Below are 24842 nucleotides of genomic sequence, written 5' to 3'. Positions count from 1 at the left end.
GTAACTTCTGAGTTAAGCAGGCTTTGATTTTTCTCCTAAAACCGAAATAATGTATCAGCCTTTTTTTTTTTTTTAATAAGATTAAAATACTTTTTTGTATTTTATTTTCCTATTCAGTTTACTGCATCATTTTTGGCACAGTTCTGACAAAGAAAACTTGACAAAAGATAAAAACTGGACTATTTCCTAGAAACTATGAATTATAAAAACCATTAAACTCCGTGATTGTTTCTTCATATTATGTATTTATATTTACAAAATTACTAACATTAAAAATTTAAAATAAAATATAACAATGACATTCATTAAGTAACAAATATGTTAAAATGTGATATTAACTTGATCAGATTTTAAAAGGGCCTCTTAATATGCAGTGTAAAGATTATTTTGAAGATTTTTTACTCTTCTGACACTGAATTGAAATAGTGAAAAAGTTTATACAAATTTAAAATTCCTTCATCAACATTATCTCTGAAATTATTTTATGTCATTTCATTTGTCTATTTTCTCATTAAAGCCTTTTTTAAACTAATTTAGCATTGCAAAAATTAGTTTCAGGAAATAAACAAATATAAAGTGATTAAATAATACAGTTTCAATACTGTTTGCTGTAGTAAATCATAAAGTTTCAGAGATAATTCTATGATAATTCCAAAACCCATTTATCAACATATTTTTAACATCTTGTAGAGAAGGAATAGTAAGTTAAAGTAAATCCAACAACATATCTACTTCTTTGTCTACCAATATTTTTTTCTCTCCATTAAAAACAAACGATAGATTCCAAAGACTGTATTGTAACATTTAAATAGTTGTATGGAATGGCATGATGTAATTGGAACAATATATTTTTCTAAATAAACTAATATGTGCTGTATTAGAGTTATTATTCATAACAAAGTAATTGATCAATTAATGAAATCACTAAAAAGAAATCAAATGGAATTTTAGAAGAGAAAGTGAAAAGAAATGGATAATCGTTGGGATGTTTAAGATGAAGAACAAAGTTTAGATTTATATCAAGACTCTGAAGAAGTGGAGAGATTGAAATCTTTTGGGGGAAAACAAACACAGAAGAGAAAAAACTAAGCCGTGATAAGTCATTCAAAATAATAATATTCAAATTTTAATGGGAAAAAATAGCATTTTTAGTTATGATTTTGAATATTCTGAAAACTTAAGAATGAGTTAATTTATTACAAATATAAATGAATTCTGTGATGCATCTCCTGCATCACTTCTATCATCACTCATCAGTGTCAAGCAAAATTATTTCAGAATAAAGTGATGCTGAAACTGAACAATGAAGCTACAAAAATTTGCTTGTCTGTGTGTAAACATCAAAATTTCAAATTATTTGCAGAGTTTGGCACTTCCACATAAATTCATAAATGAGTAATTAAAAGGATTATGTAAGATTTTTTTTTGTTAACAATGAAAGCTTATGAAGTTTTAAATATATTCAAAAGGGCATTCATTACAGAAAATTACAATATTATCAAGAATATAAATTTTTTTTATGGATTTTTATTATAGCTAATTATTTTGGTACCTAATAAAAATTCTTAAATAAAAGATAAGCTTCCTGAACACAACATTAAGAAAAATTAGAATATGCATAATTCATTTTGTATAATTATATTTAATCACTTGATAAATAAACACATGTAGAAAGCTGATAAACAAACATAAAATTTACTCACCTGCATTTTACGAATTTCTTCCCAGGTAACACCTTCCAAAATATTAGACTGTGGGCCGGCAGTAACTTTTGACTTTAATCTGTTTGCTTTTAGCTGTGCATGAAATATAGAAGTACATAATAAAACATGCATACTTGAAAAATCTGAAGAATTTAAATTTTAAAATAAAAAAAATCAATTAATTATTGTAGCAGAATACTATTTGATATTTTAGGTTAAATACTGTTTGTAGATCATTTCAATAGGTCATATGAGAAAAAATTCTGATATATAAGTGATAATAAAAATTTTTTTTTATATTATTAATAAAATTATATGTAGTATAGATTTTTATTTCAGTTACAAAAAATATTAAATAATTCTAATCATTTTCACTGAGTTACTGAAAGCTGCAACTAACAATGTACAAAACATTTTTAAGTACATGACCATAGGAAATTCATCTATTTCAGATGCATATTTACAAACTCCATCTCTCCACACTTATTTCAAAAATCTCTCATATTTACATGTAACAACATTGATAATTATTTAATAATAATATAGATTTTAATTTATAAAAATTTTTTGTTTCCAATTAATTAAATATCAAGTGAAAATTTCATCAAACTAATAGTTCCATTTCTATGTAAAATAAATGTCAGACAAAAACTTATTTTGCAAGTCATTATAATGAACATACTTACTAGTAGTGACCTAATATTTCTAATAATTAATATTTAATCTAAACCAAAATTCTTTTCATTAATTTTAATTCCATATCATAATTTGCTATAATTTACATATTTAATCCTTTTATCAACTATCCGAACAAGATGTTTTAGTGTAATAATGTTTGTTAATTCTTCATTTAAAGAATTCTTCAAATATGTCTTTTACCACCTACTCCCAACACACAAGTGCAATTTGTAATTGTACAAATGACAAAAAATACTTTCGTAAAAACAATCCATTAAGTTTTTTTTTATATTCATTCTAATAATAAAAATTATTAAACTTCACTTTTCTACTATATATTTTCCAATATAAGAACTTCAGCAAAACAAATGCAAAACTAGAAGAAAACATAGGTCAATATTAAAATAAATTATTATTTTTTAAAAATATTATTTCCTAAATTATACTATGGATAAATAATTAATTGATCATAAAAAACACTTCATTATTATGCATTTATATTTTGTATATTGAAAAGAAAACTTTTTATATACTATAAAGATTTAAAATATATGCCAAGTTTGAAGTTCCCATTTATAAAATATACTATTAAAACTTCCAACAAAATTTCTTGATAACATTTATTGAATCAGTTCTTCAATTCTGTATTCCTTTTTTTAACAGTCACACATTTTAACACAGCAAAAAATATTTTATCTTCATTAAAGATCATCCTCCTCTTCAAATTTTGTCTTTAGCTCACATATTCAGACTTAATATTGTTGGCAACTATGATTATGTTTTATTATACATACTGATTTCATAATTTCAAAAAATATCTTATGCAAGGATGTGTTTTGAAAGTAATCTAAGAACACAAATGACTTATTCTACTAAAAGTTTGAGAGTTTTAATTATTTTCATTAAAAATATTCAGAACACATGTATCAGAAATTCTGCAATAACCAAAACAATTTACCTAACCACTGCAAATAAAAATTTTACAAAGTACATTTTAACTACTAATCCTGACGGACACTTAATATTTAAAAAAAATAAGTATATCCCTTATTTCAGGATTCAAATTATTGAAGAAAAAAAAAGTAACTGAGTATGTGTAGAACTAATTCTTTAAGGAAGAAGATTTTCTAATTATAAACATAATTAAAAGCTGACAATTCCCAATAAACTGAAAGTACAGTTTTAATTAAAAATATTTGCTATCTACAGAAATTTATTTCATATCATGATTTCCATTTAACTCTACAACTCCAACAGATAAATACTATCTCTGCTATTATAGCAAAATAAACTTCAGGAAAATATGAAAATTTAAGGAAACAAAATTTAAAAATCTTTGATTTGCAAGATCCAGACATCTTAGATTGGTGATAAAAATATTACTTAGAATATAGAATATACTACTAACAACAGAAAATAAGACTGAAGGAAGGAAAAAAGAATTGAACTTGCCTTTCTGTCAAAGTAAAATATCAAATATAGCATATTTTAACTTAGATATAGAGACTAATAAATAATTTATTCAATTGAACTTAGTAAAAATGTGTCCAGGAGTATGTTCAAGTAACATAAATGACTTTAACAAAAGCAAAAGATTTAAAAGTCCAGGTTCTTTTTTAACAGTTCTGAAAACTAATTGTTCATCCAGAATGAAAAAGTGTCTCCAACTACTTGTGGATTTGAATTAAATATACCAAATTTTATCATAAATAAATAACTTGTACTGGAAAATATTAACTATTTTTAATAATTTTTAAAAGTTTAGATACCAATTTCTTTAGAGGTTTTTTCTTTTTCTTTTTTTTTTTTTAATTTTTACTATATTTGCAAATAGATCAGATATGCTGAATAAGTCAAGATAGTTTCAATATCTTAATTCAGATCTGTTCTAATTTTGAAAGAAATGTCCCCTTTTTCACTCGAAAGAAACAAACAAAAAATTGATTAATACTAACAAATTACATATATTACTATCTAACTAACAACTTAAATATATCATTTTTAAAAATTAGTTTTAAAAAATTCTTTTCAAAATTTGCAGCAAAAGTCATTTTTGTTTTGGTAGACTTCACAAATGGTAAACCCAATTCAATATTGTAATTCCTTTGAACATTATTTAATTCAGCTCCAGACTGCATTATCTTTAGAAATAAATTATAAATTAACTGGATATTTATGATTAGCCAATACATTCCTGATTCATACAATTTTCTAATATCAAGAGAATACTAGATGAGAACAAGAAATCTGAAAATTTGACCACTTTATCTCAATCAAAAGTTTAACAGCTTCTTTTTTCAGAAATGTTTTATCATATTTACATATAAATGTTCTAAATTTAAAGCCACCCTTTAAAGTTTTAGAGATAAAGCATAGCAACCCACAACAGCACTTCTAATTCAGTCAACTGATATGTATTGTTGTAGTAGAAAGCAGTAGGGGCTAACTTGATATCAATATTCATATCTAATATCTTCATTTAAGAAAAATAACATTTTATTCTTGTGGTTAAACCAATGACATTCCATTGCTCCCCCCTCCCTGCGATCAATCAATATGTATTCAAATATGCAATACAGATCTCAATTAGCATTTACTATCTATCAGCCACAATTTAAATTCAATGTGTTATCATTTTTAAAATCGCTTTTTATGATAATTTTAATATTTAAAACTTATTTACTATACATTTATAAAATAATTTTAATAATTTTTCTAAAAAATAAAGCAAAAATTGAATTGAATTTTATTTTACAATTATCACAGACTTTGGGGGTTTAAACCTAATGTAAAAGAATTTCACAGAAATTTATGATTTAAATTAATTTTTTCACTAACAGGTTATGCACACTTAAAGGAATACAAAACACTCCAGTCAGAGGTGAAATGTAATTTTCCAGATACTAAGACAGATATGTGTGTAATGTATGTGATTACTAAAGGCAATGACAAAGCAGCAGTACAGATACATTGTGAAACTTTCTAAACTATCATATAGGACTATAAAATATTTGAGTGATTATAGTGCCAAATGGTTCCTACAAAATTCCCAACTAAACAATTTATTTCCTTCTATGCCCATTTCTTATGTTCGTGTTTCAATGTAAGCAGCATTACAGATACATTGTGAAGCTTTCTAAACGGTCATATAGGACTATAAAATATTTGAGTGATTATAGTGCCAAATGGTTTCCACACAATTCCAATGAAGCAATTTATTTCCTTCTGTGCCTATTTCTTTTGTTCATGTTTCAATGTATCACTTTTAACCATAAATTGGTATATAAAGAATTCGTAATATGGTATTTTCTAGTTTTCCTTGAAGTTTGTCATATAAACTCTGACATACTTTTTATATACCGGCTCAATAGCAAGGTTTGAAAGACTATTTATTGTAAGGCAAAGAATGATTTATGCACAGAATCTGGTATTTCATTTGATTTAAAAAAGAGTAGAATTTGAATAGAAAAATGAATTGTGGTTAAGGAGCATTTTGAAGATTTAGATCTTAATAATTATATTTAATTATTGATAAATTAACAAATACAAAAAACCCCATAGAATTTTATTTAAAGTAAAACTAAAAGATATATGAATCACTGAAACATTAAATTTTCAGTGATTCATATATCTATTTTTTAGTACTGCTAATTAATTTAATAATACCAATTTAAATTTTTCCTTTTTTCAATGTAATCATGATGGTGATAAATCAAATCAAAATAAGAATTAATGAACAATTTCCATATGCAACAAACTGAGAGAGTTTTGGCAAGGAAAAATATAAGGCCTGGAAAGAATGATGATTACAGTATATACTAATGAAGCAATAGTGAACTGGGAAACATGTAACATTCTAGAAGAAGACAAAGACTTTCCCACTTTTCCCAGTGTTATATTCTAATGTTTGTTTACTTCAGTTGCAACTGTAGCAAAAAAGGTGAAATTCAAACTTTCCTAATCCTTGTTTTCATTTTCTATGTTGCTTATTTACAAAGTAATTTGCAAACTTATATATTTCTAGGGTCTATTGGATATAATGGTTATGAGTAAGATTTAATTTTCAATTTTGGACTTCCTCTTTGGATTAGTATTATCCCCGATAATTTCCCTTTTGAGATAATTAACAAGTCTTTAATAGTAACTTTGAGATATTATAGTGTATAATTCTTAGTAAATGAAAAATACATGCTTTTATTACTATAAAGTAATAAAAACATGTATTTTTCATTTACTAGGAATTAGTTATAATACGGTAGGAAGCGAAATTAAATCTCGGAACACAATAGCATCTTGCCCCATCAATGATGAACATTATGCCAAATATATATATATATATATATATATATATATACTACCATTCGCAAGTAAAAGTACATTTTAGGTAATTATTTAACGCTGTTTGATGTCAAGTGTGAAACAAAACAAGAAGATTTATGCTATGGAAGAAAATAGTTTGATGCTAAGAGACAAATCTGAAGCTGATGTTTTGATACTTTTTGATAAGAAACAGATAATATGAATATAAAAAGAGTAATCTTGCATCATCCATGGTTGTTTTTTAATACTAATTTATTAATTACAAATTAATTATTTTGAACCAATATTCATATTTTGATCTATTATGCTGAAAATATGAATAAAGAATTCCAATGTTATTTGCAAGTCTGAAGAATTAATGGTGAATAACTCAATGGGACAGGTTTAAAGAGTCGCAAACCGATTAAATAAAATTTATTTGATATTTAATTATAGTTTATGATTCTTGAGAGTGAGATTAAAGTTATTCTACCAAATCTTTTTACATAAGTAGACCTTTTCAGGCACATAAATAATGAAAAAATGAGAGGGAAAAAATGAGTTGAATAGGAAATTGAAAATTCTACTTGAAGGAGTACATTCTATACTAATGAGAACTACTAATAATTACTCGCTTTAACATGTGCTTCTATTCTGTATCTTAAAAATGTCCTTGTTGAATCTCATAAAATTGAGGCATTTCTAATTTTATAAAGGTTCCTTCCCTGACTTTTCCCCATAAAATTGATGATACAATAATTGCAAATTATACCAAATTAAAGGTATTAAATAGTTATGATTGTTTATATGCAATATTCCATGAAACATTTTTATTTAAAAATTATTATTTAGAGCTGGTCAAATAAATTCTGAGGGTGAAAACGATAATTTCGTAATATTTCAAATATATCCTCCTCAAATCATTTAAGAATCAAAAGGAAAAATTTTTTTCTTTCCCTTTGAAAGCTTCTTTTGAAGGGATTATTGACTGAATTTTGCTTACACAGATTCCAATAGCAATGAATATTTCATCAATTTAGGCATAATCCTGGTGTCAAAGACAAATGATTGTTTTTCACAAGTACACCAAGACTATGAGGAAAACAGTCAAATAATATGCAAGTAGTAAATATTTATTTTCAAATTACAATCAAAGCCTCTGAAGTTATTAAGAATGCTATTAACTTATAATATAGTTTTCAAGACTTGGAGTTGCCCGTAAAATTCCTAATAACAAGGACAAAAGAAATCAACGCTTTTACCTTTTACTGATCTTTCAGGTCTTTTTATGAGATATCTGATTTGGATTACGTAAAAAATTGCAGCTTCAATGTTTCTGAACTTATTCCAGGCTTTCTGTGTGTGCATGTATGCACACTATATGTTAGGGAAAAAATGTCTATCCTGATAAAGAATTACAAACTTTTTCAATAACTGGAACAAATGCAAAATTATCATGTCTTGCCCAACTAAGAAAAGATAAATAACACTTCTTTCTCTAACAACCATGCTCTTTTTTGTAGGCCACTCTTCTCATATTCAGCTGTATTGTCTGACTCTACTATCCCATATGCACAAGAAAAAAAAAAGGATATTTTGTATGGCCCCAAACAAATTACAGCTTTAACAATTTTTAATAATATACCTGTTGATATTTTTGATGCTTCGTTTTTTTTTATAACAACAATTATTGTAATATTTATTCTTTATTCTTTCAATATAAAATTTCCTTTGTAAGGATAGATGTTAATAAATATATATATTTTTCTTTTTAAGTGATTCATCTGTTCAAGGAATGAATTGTTCTTTAAACTATTAATTATTTCCTTATTTAATTCTATTGAATCTAATATAATAGAGCTGATGCCAACTTATCAAAATCCTCAAAAACTCTTCTAAATTTTTAGATTTAAAAATATTCACAACATAAAAGATTTTTTTAAAAAAATCCTTGACTTTTGGAATAAATTACATTAAATTACTTTTATAATTTAATTCTATTATTTTTTTTACAATTTTTTAAAGAAATATGTAAACTTTTTTTAAAGACTTGTATTGTTTCAGTAATTGTATTTCTCTTTCTCTCTCTATATATATAATTACCTATATAATGCAGATAAAAACAAATGTAAACAAAAAAAACCCACTGCATATCATATTTATCTTGGACTAAAATCACTTTATTCATGAATGCGTCAAGACTAAAAAATGTTTTTACAGAATAAAACATAACATGGCTGTAGAAGATTACTGTATTTTTTACCAGTAAGCTTTATTATGAAAAATATTTGTAACTAATTCCCAATTTCCTTAGCTCTAATAGAAATATGCATGAATATATTTTTTGAATTCATGTGTAATAAAATACAGAAGTATAATAAATCCTCTAAAAATTAATTCTATCTTCAATAAGATTATATTTCGACTTTTTATGTACAAGATTTAATTCAGAAATATTTGTAAATATTTAAATTTATTAATAAAATCTTCTAAGCTTAAATTTTTGAAATTTTATCCAAAATTTAAGGAATTAATCAACATCTTTATGACAATATATGAATTATCCCACATCTTTTTTAAATACATTGGCAAATCCCATATATAAAAAAATAACTGTCATATTGTAATTTATATAATAATTATTTAGAAAATTTTAAATAACGATAAAAAAAAAGAAATATTACAAAATTTTAAGTTAATGTTTCCCCAAATCATTTTTTCAAACCATTAATTTGCATGCACACCAAAAATAAAACTAAAATGCAAATAACGAGGTATGGACTGACCTCTTTCTGTTTGCGTTTAAATTCTCCAATGTCATTAGAAATTGGAATGAACTGGTGAGGTGACTGAATTTTGACAGATGTGCTGTGAGATGGAGAACCTTCCTGTACCCACTGTAGGGGAAAAAGAAAGAAAAGGGAATTTGTCAAAGAAAGACTTAAACACAAAAAAAAGCAAAAGAAACATTTAAAGAAATCAGATTTGAACAGAACAGGTTTTCTGCCAAAACCAAATACACTAGACAGAAATCATTACATAATTAAGCATCATTACATAATTAAGTATATAAAAGCTTCTGCAGCTCTAAATTTATGGAGTATTCTAGACACATAAAATCCATAAACTGCACATTAAAGACATAAATGAATGAATTAATTAAATTAGCAAGCTGCTCAATATGAACAAAACTGTAATTTTCTACAGTTCAAAGAAATATAATTAATGATTACAATTACACGCATGCAGTAACTATCATTGAGAGAAGATTAAAATCAAGAAAGGAATTTACAAAAAATATTTTATCTGATAATGTAGAATATAAAGGCAAAATAAAAGCTTTTGTATTGGCAGAAAACCTGAAGAAATTAATGAAGGTAGAAAATAAAAAGGAAAAAAGTGACAGGCAACAAAAAGAACAAAAGGTAATAAAATGAAAAAAAAGTTAGTGGGTACAGAAAGTGGTGTTATTCTTCTGTTATTTTCATTCCCAAAGCATTTTTGTATTCATTCTGTAAAAGTGCTTAAAAAATGATCCAAATTATACAAAATTGCAGTAGGCATCTTAAAAATTTATACTGAATAAAAAAGAATCATTTTTTATCTACTGTATGCATGTAATTGTATCACCAGAAAGATACATAATTTACAATTGATGTTCAAATAAAAGCAATGTACTATTTTTTCTATAAGCTACTTCTTTCCTTTCAATAAAAAGCTAACAATAAGAGTAAGTATCAATTAAGAATTAATAAAGCACTCTAAAAGCAACTTCATTTAAGATAATTGAAAAATAACAAGGTGTTTGCATCCAATAGATTTTCGTGATTTTTTAGAATTCAATATACTATTTCTTTACTCTTCAAATGTATACTGAAATTCTTTTAGCCAAACCTTACTCAAACACAGGAATAATAATAATAAAAACAGATCCAGAAAACAAGATCTGACTGTAAATTTCCCCTTTCCCCCTTTTTTTTTTCTTTTTCTTTTCTAAGACTGCTTTTATAAATAGAACTTATATACAAGTCTTCCTATTATGCATCATTAAGAAATGCACAAACAATAAACACAAAATTACTCATATTTGCAGAGATTAGCAGATTTTAATTTCACTTTAAATATGTAATACAATGAAGACATGGCATTAATGTAAAAGCAAAACTACAAAATACAACAAAATTTATCTAAACGAAAAACAGATCACAGGCACTATTCTAATCAAATGTAACTAAATATATACAAACACAATTAACAAATAACAGAGCATAAATATGTTCTCACAAAATACAGCTACACATAAATGCTACTATAAGAAAAAGTTTTTGGTAAAATAAAAGCAAGCACAAAATAATGTGAACCATTATCAAAAACATTTTAAAACATGCTTTAATATTAGAACACACATTTAAAGGATATTACAAATAACAAATACATAAAAATCAGACTTGCACTAAATGAGATTTTGTAATTGATATAAAATATTTGGTATAAGTTGGTATTTTGATATGCATAACCGATACAAGACTTAAATAAAGACGTGGAATTTCACGAAATGGAATGCTTATTACCAATAATAAATGGAAGAATTACTAGCATGAAAATTAAACTTCATTATTGAAATTTTTAAAAATTTTATTATTTTAATAGAAATTGTAAAAATTATTACATGAAAATATAAAAAAACTACTTTGATTTTCAATTTATAAAACTATTATTTTATAGTTAACATACCGAAATACTGAATAACCTTTCTGACTAGCCTACCCATATTCTCCATCAATAACTGTATACATTTTTAGAACATTAATGTACTGGAGAAATATCTTGACAACATCAAAAAATAATCATTAATATTAAATTTAACAATTTTTTGAAGTGCATCAAACTGTACAGAATAACCAAAATATATGCAATATAAAACTTGTAAAAACATTTGGCATCGTTGATAACAACATACACATAATGAGCAATGATGCCATTTCTTATGTAAAAAAATGCCCAATCTAAATTTTTTAAATTAAATAAATACTCACACAAATTATAATTTAAAACACACTGCTCACGTTACATAAATTTACATGTTATAATTAGTCATATGCAAACATTTCTATAGCAATACCCCAAAATTATGTGACAAAGAGAATGTAAATCAGGGTCTAATTTTGTTTAGAAATAATTAATTAGAGGCAGAGGGCCAAGAAAAAAGTTATTTGGAAAAAGCACATACTAAAGAAGTTCAGTTTCCATGTATGTGAGAAACCAAAAGAACATTTTAAGATGCTAAATAAAATAAATTATTTTAAATGTCATTGACTTCATAAAACTTAAAAAACTCTTCTGACAATTCAACTGATCTTCTTTCTTAATGTAAAATTTCTTCACAAAAAATAATTTTTTCCCCCTATCTTTTATTTGAAATATTTTCAACATTAAAATCTACTAAAACAATTCTTTTTTAAAGGGAGCTAAAGCCCACCATGCTTGCAACAGTCATTTGTTTTTCTAGGGGGTTTGATTTGAATGAGATTTGATCATGCAGCTCACTGACCCAACCATGAAGGTGAAAGGTCAACAGTTCACTGACAATCATTACTATCAATTTCCAAATATGTTCGGAAAGACTGATAAAATTTTCTGTTGCATTAGTGACTTGCTCAATTTCCTAACATTATTTTTTGTCTCATTTTTGAAAAAGAATAGATTAATTATTATTTTATAGTGATATTCTAAATAATAAGAAATATTTGAAACAGCAGGGAAAAATAAGAAACTGGATAAATTCACTTATGTTGGGGTATTACTGAATTCTGATTAATAAGGTAAAATCTAAATTATAAAAAAATTAATGCCATTAAATACTAATATAACGCAAAGCAATGAATAAAGAGAGAACACTTTTTTTCAAATATCACATCCAATCCAATATAACTACAATATGGGGGGGGGGGTATTACATATTGGTAAAATCCAAAAATGTTTTATTACATACAAAATAGAGTTTAGTAAAAACTTAAAAGAAATTCCTAATTCATTTTTATATCTAAATGCAAGAAAGAAAAAAAAGAGGAACAACTTATTTGGACGTAAAATTAAAAATACCCACAAATCTACCAATAAAAGAACTATTTATATAAATGTAAATAATAATGATAAAATCTCATTGAGCAATGTAAATATTAAAAAGAGAAACAGCAGCAAGTGTTCATGCAAATGAAATATTCTCCAAACTAAAATTAAAATAGATTGAACATTTCTTTAATAAATTACATAACCTTCATAACATTATTATGCCAATCTTTTAAAAATGATATGAAAGGCACAATTAATGACTACTTCCCTTCAGGTATTATTATTTATGTAATGCTAAGTCACAGGAACTTCTGACAAATATAATTTACTGCAAATGCCTCAAAAAATATTCAAAAAACAAAAATATGAGCAATAATAAAATATCACTAAAATGGCTTAAAAATAAAGAATAATACTGTTTGATTTAAATATGAACAGCATAAATGAGCTGTTCACTGAGATGATATTTTCAAATATGGTACAACCTTTTAGAGATTATTAAGAATTAAGATCACTAATAAATTGCAAATGTAATGCATATCAAGTCATAAATGTGTCAGTACTATTAGTTATGCAGTATTACTGAGACTGATGAATGATTTTCTACAAATGCAATTTCTGAATAAGACATTCAAAATGCTGATGGGAAAATTCACCTTCTCTTCATGCAAAATAGCATGACTACATAGATTTATGCAGTGGAAAAAGTGCATATATGACTATAATATGTTTGTTTTAATTACAATAATCACATTAAGTAGTTAAGAGAAATGTATTGATTGTAAGAGTTGTTGCAAAATAAAATATTAATTTGTCTACAAAAAAATTATTCATTTTCTATTTAGATCACACTAATTAAAAAAAATTGCACTATGAGCAAACTGATATTTTAATTATTGATAATGCAAGGTATTAATAAAGATAAAATATTGAGATTAACATGTTAGAAATAACACTTCATGCCAATAAATTTTCTTTCAAGACGCATAAATTTTGATGTCAACATGTGATAGGACATTTGATCCATAAAACAAATTGATTGAAGAATCTTACATCATTTGGAAGTGCAAATTACATGAGCGATACTGATCCTGTACATTCATGGACATAAACACTTCAATCATTGATGATGAGATGTAACAGGACATTTGATCCATAACACAAATTGACTGATAAATCTTGTATATTATGAAAGTGCATTTCACCAAACACAACCACATAAGCAACATTGATCCTGTACACAAAATTCCATTCACTGATGATGACATGTGACAGAACATTTAATCCATTACACAAACAAGACTGGCAAATCTTGCATAGTACGGACATGCAATTTACACGACATAAACAACCACATGTGCAATACTGATCCTGTACACTTAAAGACACAAAGCTCCATTCATAGAATAACATTTACATCACTTCACAGATAAACAGGTTACAGGAAATGCCCATTATTATGCAACTACATGCTACAAATTACATTTTTATTTAAAATAAAAATTTCAAATATATACATACATAAAGTGGGGAAACAACATATACATATACTGAGTGTGATAATCTTTTTTTCCCTCACAACTTTTAATATAATTCCAAGATTTTTGAGGTAAACATTTTGAAGAAAAAAATAAATTAATAAAACAGTCAGAAAAATAAAAATTATCATTTGATTATTATATTTAAGACTTTTAAAGAAGCAGAATCATTTATGAAACATACAAATGCCTGACCAATAATTTGTAATCAGTACTTTTATATATTTTTATTTTTGCAATATCAGCAAGAATAGCGGATGATTTTATTCAGATCCAATTATGTTAACGTGTTATTGTGGATTCCTTACAGATAAATCTTCCTACTTTCCCCACCCTTTCTTATTTTTTTAAAAATTATGTTAATTTAATCAATTTTCAAAAATACTAATTAGGTCCATTTTATCAAAAACAAAGTAATTTGCATGCATTTTGCTTAGTGCTTCATCACATTTGCAAGTTAACATGGAACATTTTCTTTTAAAGAAGAGATTAATATCTTATTATATTAGAAACTTCAAATTATGTATATTTCAATATCACGTATGAAATGTATAGTATATAGTTTCTGCACTTGATAATCAACAAATCAAATAAAAAAATTCTAGAAGGCTTTGCTTTTCTGTTTGCCTGTGCTTACCCAATGCCCGCCACAACAGTTTCTTTATGCTAGTTGTATCTGCCACTTCAACAGATTATTACTTTAAAAAATAATATTTTATCTTCTTCTTCAATATAAAAATAAATGTAAACATAAAAATTTCACTGTAATTTCACAATGTAATTTCAATATTATCAATTTAATGAAACTCATCAATATCAACTTCTCAGATTAATCATGCCATGAAATAATCTACTATCCTTAAAGATGATCTAGATTTTGGAAATAATTTTACATGGAATTTGAACATTACTGAAGAAATGGCAAGTGAATTTGCCATAAAAGTAAAACAATTTCACATACTATACTAAGAAACAATTATAATCATTTAACTGATCAAGAATTTCAGCATGTTGATAATTTCTGAAACAAAATTAAAATCCTTCAGATATAATTAAGCAGAATTTTGAATTTTTTCATCCAATTTTTGATAAAGTAATAAATGGATTGTACTTCAAATATGTAGTTATAACACAGCAGTGTGAAACTCTGGCATGAAATTGCTTTCAAATTCATCATAAATTGAAATGATTACACTAACAAAGACATAAATTCGTGTAATAAACATTAAAAAAATTAATTAAAATTAAAATACCCCAAATTAATAAAAAAAATTCCCTCTTAAAAGTATTTACAAAATATTTACCTCAGATCTTATACAAAGGAGCAGCGATGAACATCAAAATATAAATATTTTTACACACAATAATTGTTCAGTTTTAAGTTTTGAGCAATATAATTCAAAAGTCTACAATGCCAGTTTATTCAGTCAAGTACATAAAAAAAAGTCTGGGTGCAAAAGTGGAAGAGAAGCAGAATACAGAATTTATTTTTTTAAACTAAAATGATCAAAAGCTTAAGCTTCTACCTTAGTAATTTTCTTTGGGTCTGGAGTTCCAGTTTCCAGAACTTCTACTTTCTGATAAACATTTGGAGAGTTGACCCAACGCAGCTTATCTTGAGTTTTACGACCCTCTACAAGTTTCTTTAAGGGGCTAAAATATAAGATTAAAAACTCATTAAGCTGAAATCATGAATGTTTTGTGAATCTAAATTTCAATAAAATGCAAATAATAAAAATACAAATTTGAGCTATTAAAACTATTTTGAATTGCAAATTTAGCATTATTTTTATTTTAAAATGAAATAATATTATTATTATTAATATAAGTGCAATAGATTCCTAAAAAAATAAAATAAAATGCAATGTGCCATTAGAACTTTACTTTTTTATTTAAAGTAATGTAAAATATGATCAAAACCCATTAAAATTAGGCAAATTCTTTTTTTTTAAGTGAGCAATTACTACTAAAGATATAACTATGTGCCAAACAATCTGGCAGTTTTTCAACAGTTTGACTAGAAGAGTGTTTGAACAATTTTTTTATCATGCATATCACTACTAACAGCATGAAAACAAATAAAAATTATCATCTTTAGTCACTTAAAACAAAAGTGACATAAAAAATGATCAACAAAATTTGTTTCATTATTCCATTAAAAACATCTAAATAAAACATTATTATCTTGCAGAGCAGTTGAAAAATAAAATCTTTGTTTTACAAGCAATATGATTTTTTTAATACTAAGAAATTCCTTTTAATATTTATCATTACACTAGATATGATGATGACATAAAAAGACAACTACATAATTTTCAACAATAATTTCACAGCCATATTCATTCAAGAGTCTGAAGAAAATTTATTTAAAGCAGGCAATATAAAAAGAAACAAATTAAAAGACATATCACCAACAGAATTTAAATAATTTCTAAATAGTAAATATTATCAATAGAATTATAAGTTCATAATTGCTATGACATATAATTTATGAAATTACCTCAGCCACTTATCTTCTCCATAATATTGACTATATGAAGAAGCTGAAGGTGGCACTTCTACATCATTCTTTACTCGAACTTGATCAGTACGAACCATAGGTTGTTTGAAAGTGTAGCCAGTTCGAAAGCCCTAAAATGAAAAATTGATTCAATCTCACATTCAGATTTTTCAAAGAACATAGAAGGGCATTATAAAACAAATTTAAGAGTATGAGACAAAACAAAATATTTAAAACAATTTTGTACCATATGATTTGCAGATCTATGATAAGCACATCATTTTAAAAATATTTCTAATAAACACTCGATTATCTGGGCACCTATGAAATGAAGTCTTTGTTATTTGATCTAGTACCAGAAAGCCGAATTAGATTTTATTATCTTTATTTTTTAGAATGAGTGTCACAACAGGAATTAGAAAGAATTAAAAAAAACCTTGCAAAAGATCATTATTTGGAGGCGATCTTTCATACACCAAGAAGAAACTTAGAAAAGGGGTGGGAGGAGTTCAGTACTTCAACATTTGATATGAAGAAACAGCATTATAAATGTGTCCCGAAAGTTTTGCATTGTGAAGTGGGAGGAATTATTTTTAAAGAAAATAATTTAAAATTTAGTCTGTATTAATTGAATTTCTGATATATAATTGAGTTGATTGTAGCGCTAATCAACTCGGATAATCAAAGTTCTATACAGTAATTTAAAGTCTAAAATACTTAAGAATTTTAACTAAATTAAAGAATTAAGAATAAAAAACAATTTTAAAACATTAGAGAAATCAAATCTCTGTGCTTTATATGTCAAAGAAATTATTAATCTGATAGTAACATAAATGGTTAACTTTTAATAATAGTTTCAAAACATTTCTGTTTGTTTGAAATTAAATAAAAAGACACGATAAAAAAATAAAGAGTATAAAGTAAAAGTATCAATACAATAAAATAATTTCAGTTAAAAAAATTACTTAATACTACAGATTTACAAAACATAGGCAGTATAACAGTATGAGATGATGCCTCTGGAACGAATAAAACTTTCATTTTCTACGAACTTTTTTAACTACAATTAAAATTCTATGAAAATGTTACCAAATTCTCTTTCCATTGCATATTGTATTGAAAGTATTTGTTTCAACTTAATGAAATGGAAATAAACATTTAACAATAAAGCAAAGATACAGACAGCATCCTGAACTCTAAAAAGTATTAAAATGTTTCATGAATTAAAAAAAAAAAATCAGATTAGTTAATAAAAAAACAGCTTCACAATTTAATACAATGTATATTTTTTCTTTTCAATGTAAAATAGCATTTTTGTGCCTTTTGACTTCATATATTTTGTTATTTATTTACTAAAAAAAATCTACACAAAGTTAAAGCTAATAATTCCAAAATACAATCTGATCCCCATACATAAAAAAAGAAAAAAATCTTTTATATCTTACCGCATTGTCCAACATTCTCATTAAAGCTTCAAACTCAAGATCCCAAATCCTCCATTTTTTTACTTTCTCCTTGGGCTCAGCTCGTTCTTTATCTTCATCACCACCAGGTGGCTCATCATCTTTGAATTCAGGTGGATAGCCACCAGATTTCACTATTTCTCTCTCGTGCTTAATGGCAGCCTCGGACATTAATTGAATGTTATCAATACCTATAGGCATTAATCTCACCTACAATACAAAAATATGATAAAACAAAAGAATTGTTGGATTTACAAAAGAAGAACACCACTAAGTACAAAAAAACAAACAAAAAAAAAACACAATATAATATAACACAATACAATATAACAATAATTAAAATATCAAAAAAGTTACATAAATTAATTAAATACCTGGGTTTCACAAGCTGCTACTGCCTTGTGTAGCATAAAAAGTGTTTCTTCTATGGATTCGCCACATATCAGCATACCACGGTTCCTCAAAATCAGAACCTATAAAAAAATTTGCCGAGAAAGTTTTTTAATACATGCACTTTTATTTATTAAAGTTCTTTAGATATCACATCAAAGTTTCAAGTAATTTTTTAGATATACTATTAAATTAATTAAAGAATATGACTACAATTGATTCACACTTGAAATTAATGAAAAATAAGTCTAACATATTATAAACAAACTCGTTTATTATATTCTCATCCAAAGTAAATCTTAATATCGGCTATTATTCATTATTTGTTATTGTGTAAAATTTTAATTAGCAAATATTAATGAATAGCAAAATAAAAAATTTATATATATTCTATTCCTTGAATACAAATACTTTCTTTAGGATGCTTTCATTTATAACTGGAATACAACATATTTATGTGATTTTTATTTATGAGGAGAAAAATTTAAAAGCTTCAGAATCCTTCAACTAAATAACAGCAAACAGATTAGATTTAGTTGAAATGAGTATATTAAGATGAAATTGAGGAAAATATTGTTGCCAGGAAGATAAGATGAATTTTTAATTTTTATACTTGGTTACTACTACAATTTGACCACTAACGAATAATGATTGATATCACCACTGTAAATTAAATGATTCTAAAATGCAATAGATAGAGAAGATGCCATTCTCTAATTTGAAGCAATTACGAACATCAATTTTAAAAAAAACCCATCAGGTATTAATATGTAATGTGAAAATCCAAAGCATAATATTGGATGATAAGCTAAGAATTCAACAATGGAAAAGAAGAATGAAATAAATTTCTCAGGAAATGGAAAAGAAGAATGAAAAATTTATTTCATTCTTCTTTTAGATGATTAATAATTACTTTTTTCACACATTAATAACTATTCAAAATAATATTCACCAAAAAAAAAAAAAAAGCTTTTAAAATCCTTTAACTAAAGCCTTTTTTTTTTTTTTTTTGCCTTAATTTTCTGAATTATATAATGGATTATTTTCAAGAACTATCTTTATGAAACATTATATATCATTCATGAATTGCAGCACACTATATCCCATAAAATGGAGAGAATAACAGATACAAAATTTATGACATTTCATCTCTTGCCTAAAATAAAATGCCAAAATAATTACAAATTGCTAAAGTATGAAATTGAGGACCTTATTTACTATTATTATTTAATTACCTTTATTACTTAATTACCTTATTTACTGGTCCTAAAGTGCGAGATAACTGCTCTCTTTCTTCTTGAGTAGTTGGTGTTCCATGAAAATCACAGTAACTTATTTCACCAAGAATGGCAGCTTCTGGACTGATAGGCAACAAACCACATTTTGTAGCTGAAATCTAAAATAAAGCAAAACATCATTTGTATAATTTAACTGGCATGGGAAAATTTGCAAAAGAAATACATCATAATTAAATGACAGATCAAATGAATCAGAGATTTTTGCACAATGATACAAAATTTATAAACAATAATGAATCTATTTCTATTTTATTCTTAATCTCTACCTGATATAAAATTAAAATAGTTTGATATTACTTCATCACCTGCTGAATTTATCTTTTCCAAATCGCATATCATGTGCTGAAATGCTTTTATTTATGTAAAGAATCCTTATGCTAACATCAAAAAGAAAAAATAACATTAATAAGTGTAAAGAAAGTAAATTTGGCAACTAAGTCTCTAACTCAATACAATTTAGTTAATTCAAGTTTCGAAAATGCATTAAACTTTTATAAAATAATTAAAATTATCTTTGCATTTAATGTGAAAAAATTAAGTAGAAGAAAATTGTTTCAATTTTAGTGAAATAACTAGGAATTTAAAGTACTCGCACATGGTAAAAAAATATGAATTTTTTACAAAATTCTATGTTGTTTATATGTCATGATTGGGATAAAAAATGACAGTGTTACAATCAAAGAAATTGAAACCTCCCATCCAAACAACACGAAGAGACTCGCACAATCACCTGTGAGTAAGCCATCAATAACTTGCAGTTCTACGACATCAATATGACTTTGTGTTCGACCCTTAATTCCATCATGTAAAAATCTTTTTTTTCATTTGTTATCGTTCTTTCTTTTTATAGTGTAATTAAACACTTGACATTGTTAAGTAATTTTTCTCCCACAAATCATGTCTGAAGGTTAAGAACTCTTAGTTCAAGTACTTGGGCCTATCGTCCTGCAAATTGGTAATATTTAATATTTTTCATTCTAAGTATAGTATTTTACATAAAAGCTAAATTTTATTTAGATCACTGAAACATATATTTGTTTTACAACAGTATATGGAAATAAAATCAAGTTCTGTTAAAAAAAAATAGAAGTTGAGCAAGAATTTCTTCATACAAATGTGCAATTGTACATTAATTTTTTCAAATAAAAGAAATTGTAGCTTCGATATTCTTACACTAAAAAATGCATCTGATTTTAATTTGCTCATTTATAATCACAGAATAAAAGAAATAGTTCCAGGAATGAAGTGAGATGTTCATTTCTTTAAATAAATTCACTTAACTGTAATAAGACAAATAGTAATACAAACATATCAAAATGGCACACATTAAGTACTTAATTGCATACTTACTGCAATACATGGAGGATGATGAACTTGTATTATACATTTCAAGTCTGGTCTTGCAGCATGAATAGCTGAATGAAGAGCAAATCCTGATCTGTTGAATGTGTAATTAGTAGTGCCTGGATCAATAACATTCCCTTGCATATCCACTTTCAAAAGAGATGAAGCAGTAATTTCATGATATTGTAAACCATATGGATGGCATAGAAAATGCTCCTGATCTTGACTAACACGCACCTAATTGGAAAACATAAGTCATCACTTGAGCACTCTTTCAAAGAAAACAGCATGTTGCAGAAGAATCTTAATTTTTCAAACTATCAGCTGCAATACTCAATATCAAATACTTTCATGCCTGATTTCAGCTTGGAAATACATCAGCAATAAAAATTATAATATCCTGGTCAGTTGCTTTAAGGGTGTATAGTCTAAATGCTAGTTAAATAATCAAAGGCAAATAAATAAATGATTTTAAAAATCTTATATTCATTGGGAATGGCAACAGTACAGATAAAATAATCTTTTCTATAAACAAAGGGTTTTTAATTAATATACGAGTTAACTTAATTAACAGCTTTGAAACCTTTACTAAAATCTTGTTTATGTTTTATAATATTTGTGAACAAAATTTTATTAAAAAAATTGGTTCACAAACTTTAATAAAAAAAAAAATTGTTTATTTGTTTGGATTTATATAATAAAATCATTTATGAATTTAATTTTTATTAATGCAGATAAATAAAAGTACTAATTAAAAAAATAGATTTCACTTCACTAAACAGAAAGAGCAGATGAAACAATTTTGAAAAATCAATAACCCCTTTGTTGATTTAAGGTGCAAAATAATTACACTAGTTGATATCACTCAATAAATGATTCAAACAATTTAAGAACTACATACAAAGGATCAAATTTTTTATTTTGATTCTAAATTTTGTGTAATTGATTTGCATCTATGAAAAATTCTAATTATGTGTATTCATAAATAAGATCAATACATTCAAAAGATTTTATTTTAAGAAATGGTTGTTAGTGGAATCTATGGATTTCAAGATCAGGGGTGATTAAATGATAGACAGTAACTTTAAATAAATTAAACCAACACAAATTTTTGAAATTTCAAAATCTCATCTCACTAATCAAGAAAATAAATTTATAGATAAAAATAACAGTTTTTCTCAGACAAACAAGAAATATGAATTTAAAAATAATTCAGACTTTAAAATGAAATACTTGATAATATATTCACACTTACTGTTATGTTATTAAACATACTCTCTGCCCATCCATACAAATCAATTAATCTGTACACAGCAGCCAGCTTAGATCGCAAAATCTTTTCTCCTTTCGCATATCGTAATCCATCGACTCCCCGAATATCGTTGATTGGAATTACACAAGAACCAGACCTAACTGAGGTTGTAGTAGTTCTAGATGTGTGAGGCAGAAGCAACTCAGTAACTTGTTGTAGTGCTGCAAGATCGGCCTGCACATATCCTTCACTCATTTGAGACTCGATGATACGCTCAAGCTCTTCACGAAATACTTGGCTAAATGTAATAAATAAGTAAATGTAGATGAAATTAACAAAATAAATTTTAAAGCCCAAATATTTTAAACCACTGATTCTTCATTCATTTAAATATGTTTTTTATAAACAGATAAATTTCAGAATTAATACATGTTTTGATTTAGAAGCACAAAATTAACATGTTACTTTTTTCATGTTTTATTAACATATAGCATTATCTATATCTAATAAAATGTATATATATTTTACATGTTTTTAAAAATGTAATAAATAAATATATAATAGTGGTTAATTCACCAATCAATGGCCAGTATTCTATTTATAGTTCAATTCTGGCTAAGCCGAAACACATTCCATCATTTCATTTCCTTTCTCCCCCCCCCCCCCACAAAGAAGTCAATATGCATTCCTAATTTTCAACCAACATGTATCATGCATCAGTCAAATTCAAAGTCAAAATGTTGGCTTAAAAAAAAAAAACTTTACTATATTTTTTTAGCCTTTTATAATATAAATATATAAAAAGTTTTTTAGTGACTTTTCACATATTTTGCAATTTTTTTTTAATTCATTAACAACTTTTTTACAGAAAAGTTTAAAACCTAAGTTTTAAAAAAAATAGTGTTAACAGACAAATAATTGAAATCAAGATACTAATACTAATAAGCACACAAAAATAAAAGTAAAATAAAAATAAATTTGTGGGGAAAAGAATTGTTTTTTACAGTAAGATATTTTAAACAGTGATTTGCAATCATACTAGGAAGGTTCAAGTACGATTGCAAATCATTGTTAATTTCATTTTGACTTAAAATATTTCATTAAAATTTGTTAGTTCACTCTCATTGTAGTTACTTTTAAATTAACATTAATTAATGCTTTATTTTCAGAATTACTTTTTTACTTTTTGGTTGTGACATAAATTTTCTAACCGAAACTAGGCTATAAAATTTTTTCCATTCAAAATGGTGACAGGCGTGAAAAATTTCAAGATGATTTCAACAGTAAAAGTAAAAAGATTAGGAAAATTAATAACATACTAGAAGAAATCAAAATAATTTTTTAAGAATTAAAATAAAGCTTGAATGATAGAAACATTGTTAAAGCAATATAAATTAAACGAGTTTGCATTTCACAAAAAATTAAACATCTACTAATAATTTATGTTAACTGAAATATTTACATGTCTTACAAAATTGTAATTAAAAAATAAGTATTTTATGGCAAATCACACACCTGTTCATTATTATCTCTACACGTTTTCGTCGTTCCATTTCTTTAACATCTTGTTCAATATCAGGAGGCCTCCATAACTGTTTCTGATATTCAGGATCATCAGGATCATATAATTCTAAATTTCTAGTTTCTTCAATGATTTCATTGGCATTCTCGACATTGGACATACTGAGTTCTTTTTATCTAAAAATTAAAATAAAATATTATTTCTATGAATTTCAATACTAATCAATACATTTTAAGATTTTAGAATAAAATTTAATGAAATGATGAAATTTAAAAAAAGTAAAAGTGATAAAATAGAATAAAAATTACACACAGAAAAATCAAATCCAAAAGAAGGAAAAATAAAGACAAAACCATGATGCAACCTCTCATAAACACTGTTAATAATGTCAATGCATTCCACAGATATTCACTAAATAGTTTAGTATCTTTTACAGTAAAAATCAATCCTCATCTAACCGACAAAAGATCAATTGGATAAATAATTTTTAAATGAGGCAATTTCCTTCATTTTGGAAATAGATATGTGGTATTTCGTTCTAAAAATGCTTTGCCTAATGGATACTTTGTAAATTTCATAATTTCCTCGAAATTATATGTGGCATATTTAAAAAGATTTTTCCATAAGGGATCCATATCTTTACAAAAATGTCCAAACCGACAATTATAAACATTGTTTCTACTTCAAAGAAGGAGAAAGTCGAAAAATACTTTTAAAAAATCAACAAGCAATTTTTGGAAAATACAAATTAATCCAAAAACAAATTTGCAATTTAGAAGAAAC

The 24842-nt window shown here is 25.7% G+C and overlaps 1 protein-coding gene across 6 annotated transcripts in view; it reads right to left on the bottom strand.

Annotated features, from left to right (window-relative positions):
• Positions 1-24842, bottom strand: part of LOC129976327 (protein hu-li tai shao-like) — a 63375-nt gene that overhangs the window by 11527 nt on the left and 27006 nt on the right. For all 6 annotated transcript variants that reach the window (XM_056089835.1, XM_056089837.1, XM_056089834.1 and 3 more), the window contains exons 2-11: positions 24053-24235; positions 22541-22835; positions 21292-21522; positions 19896-20039; positions 18628-18726; positions 18236-18463; positions 16791-16921; positions 15817-15943; positions 9467-9577; positions 1704-1796 (exon numbers count right to left, since the gene is read on the bottom strand). In XM_056089835.1, coding sequence (XP_055945810.1) covers positions 1704-1796; positions 9467-9577; positions 15817-15943; positions 16791-16921; positions 18236-18463; positions 18628-18726; positions 19896-20039; positions 21292-21522; positions 22541-22835; positions 24053-24219 — 1626 coding nt within the window. In that variant the 5' untranslated portion in view covers positions 24220-24235. The remainder of the gene's footprint in view (positions 1-1703; positions 1797-9466; positions 9578-15816; positions 15944-16790; positions 16922-18235; positions 18464-18627; positions 18727-19895; positions 20040-21291; positions 21523-22540; positions 22836-24052; positions 24236-24842) is intronic.

This window comes from Argiope bruennichi, chromosome 7 (genome assembly GCF_947563725.1).
Source record: "Argiope bruennichi chromosome 7, qqArgBrue1.1, whole genome shotgun sequence".
Classification (NCBI taxonomy): Eukaryota; Metazoa; Arthropoda; class Arachnida; order Araneae; family Araneidae; genus Argiope; species Argiope bruennichi.
Note: the sequence above shows the minus strand (reverse complement) of the source record. Positions and strands in the feature narration are given on the sequence as shown.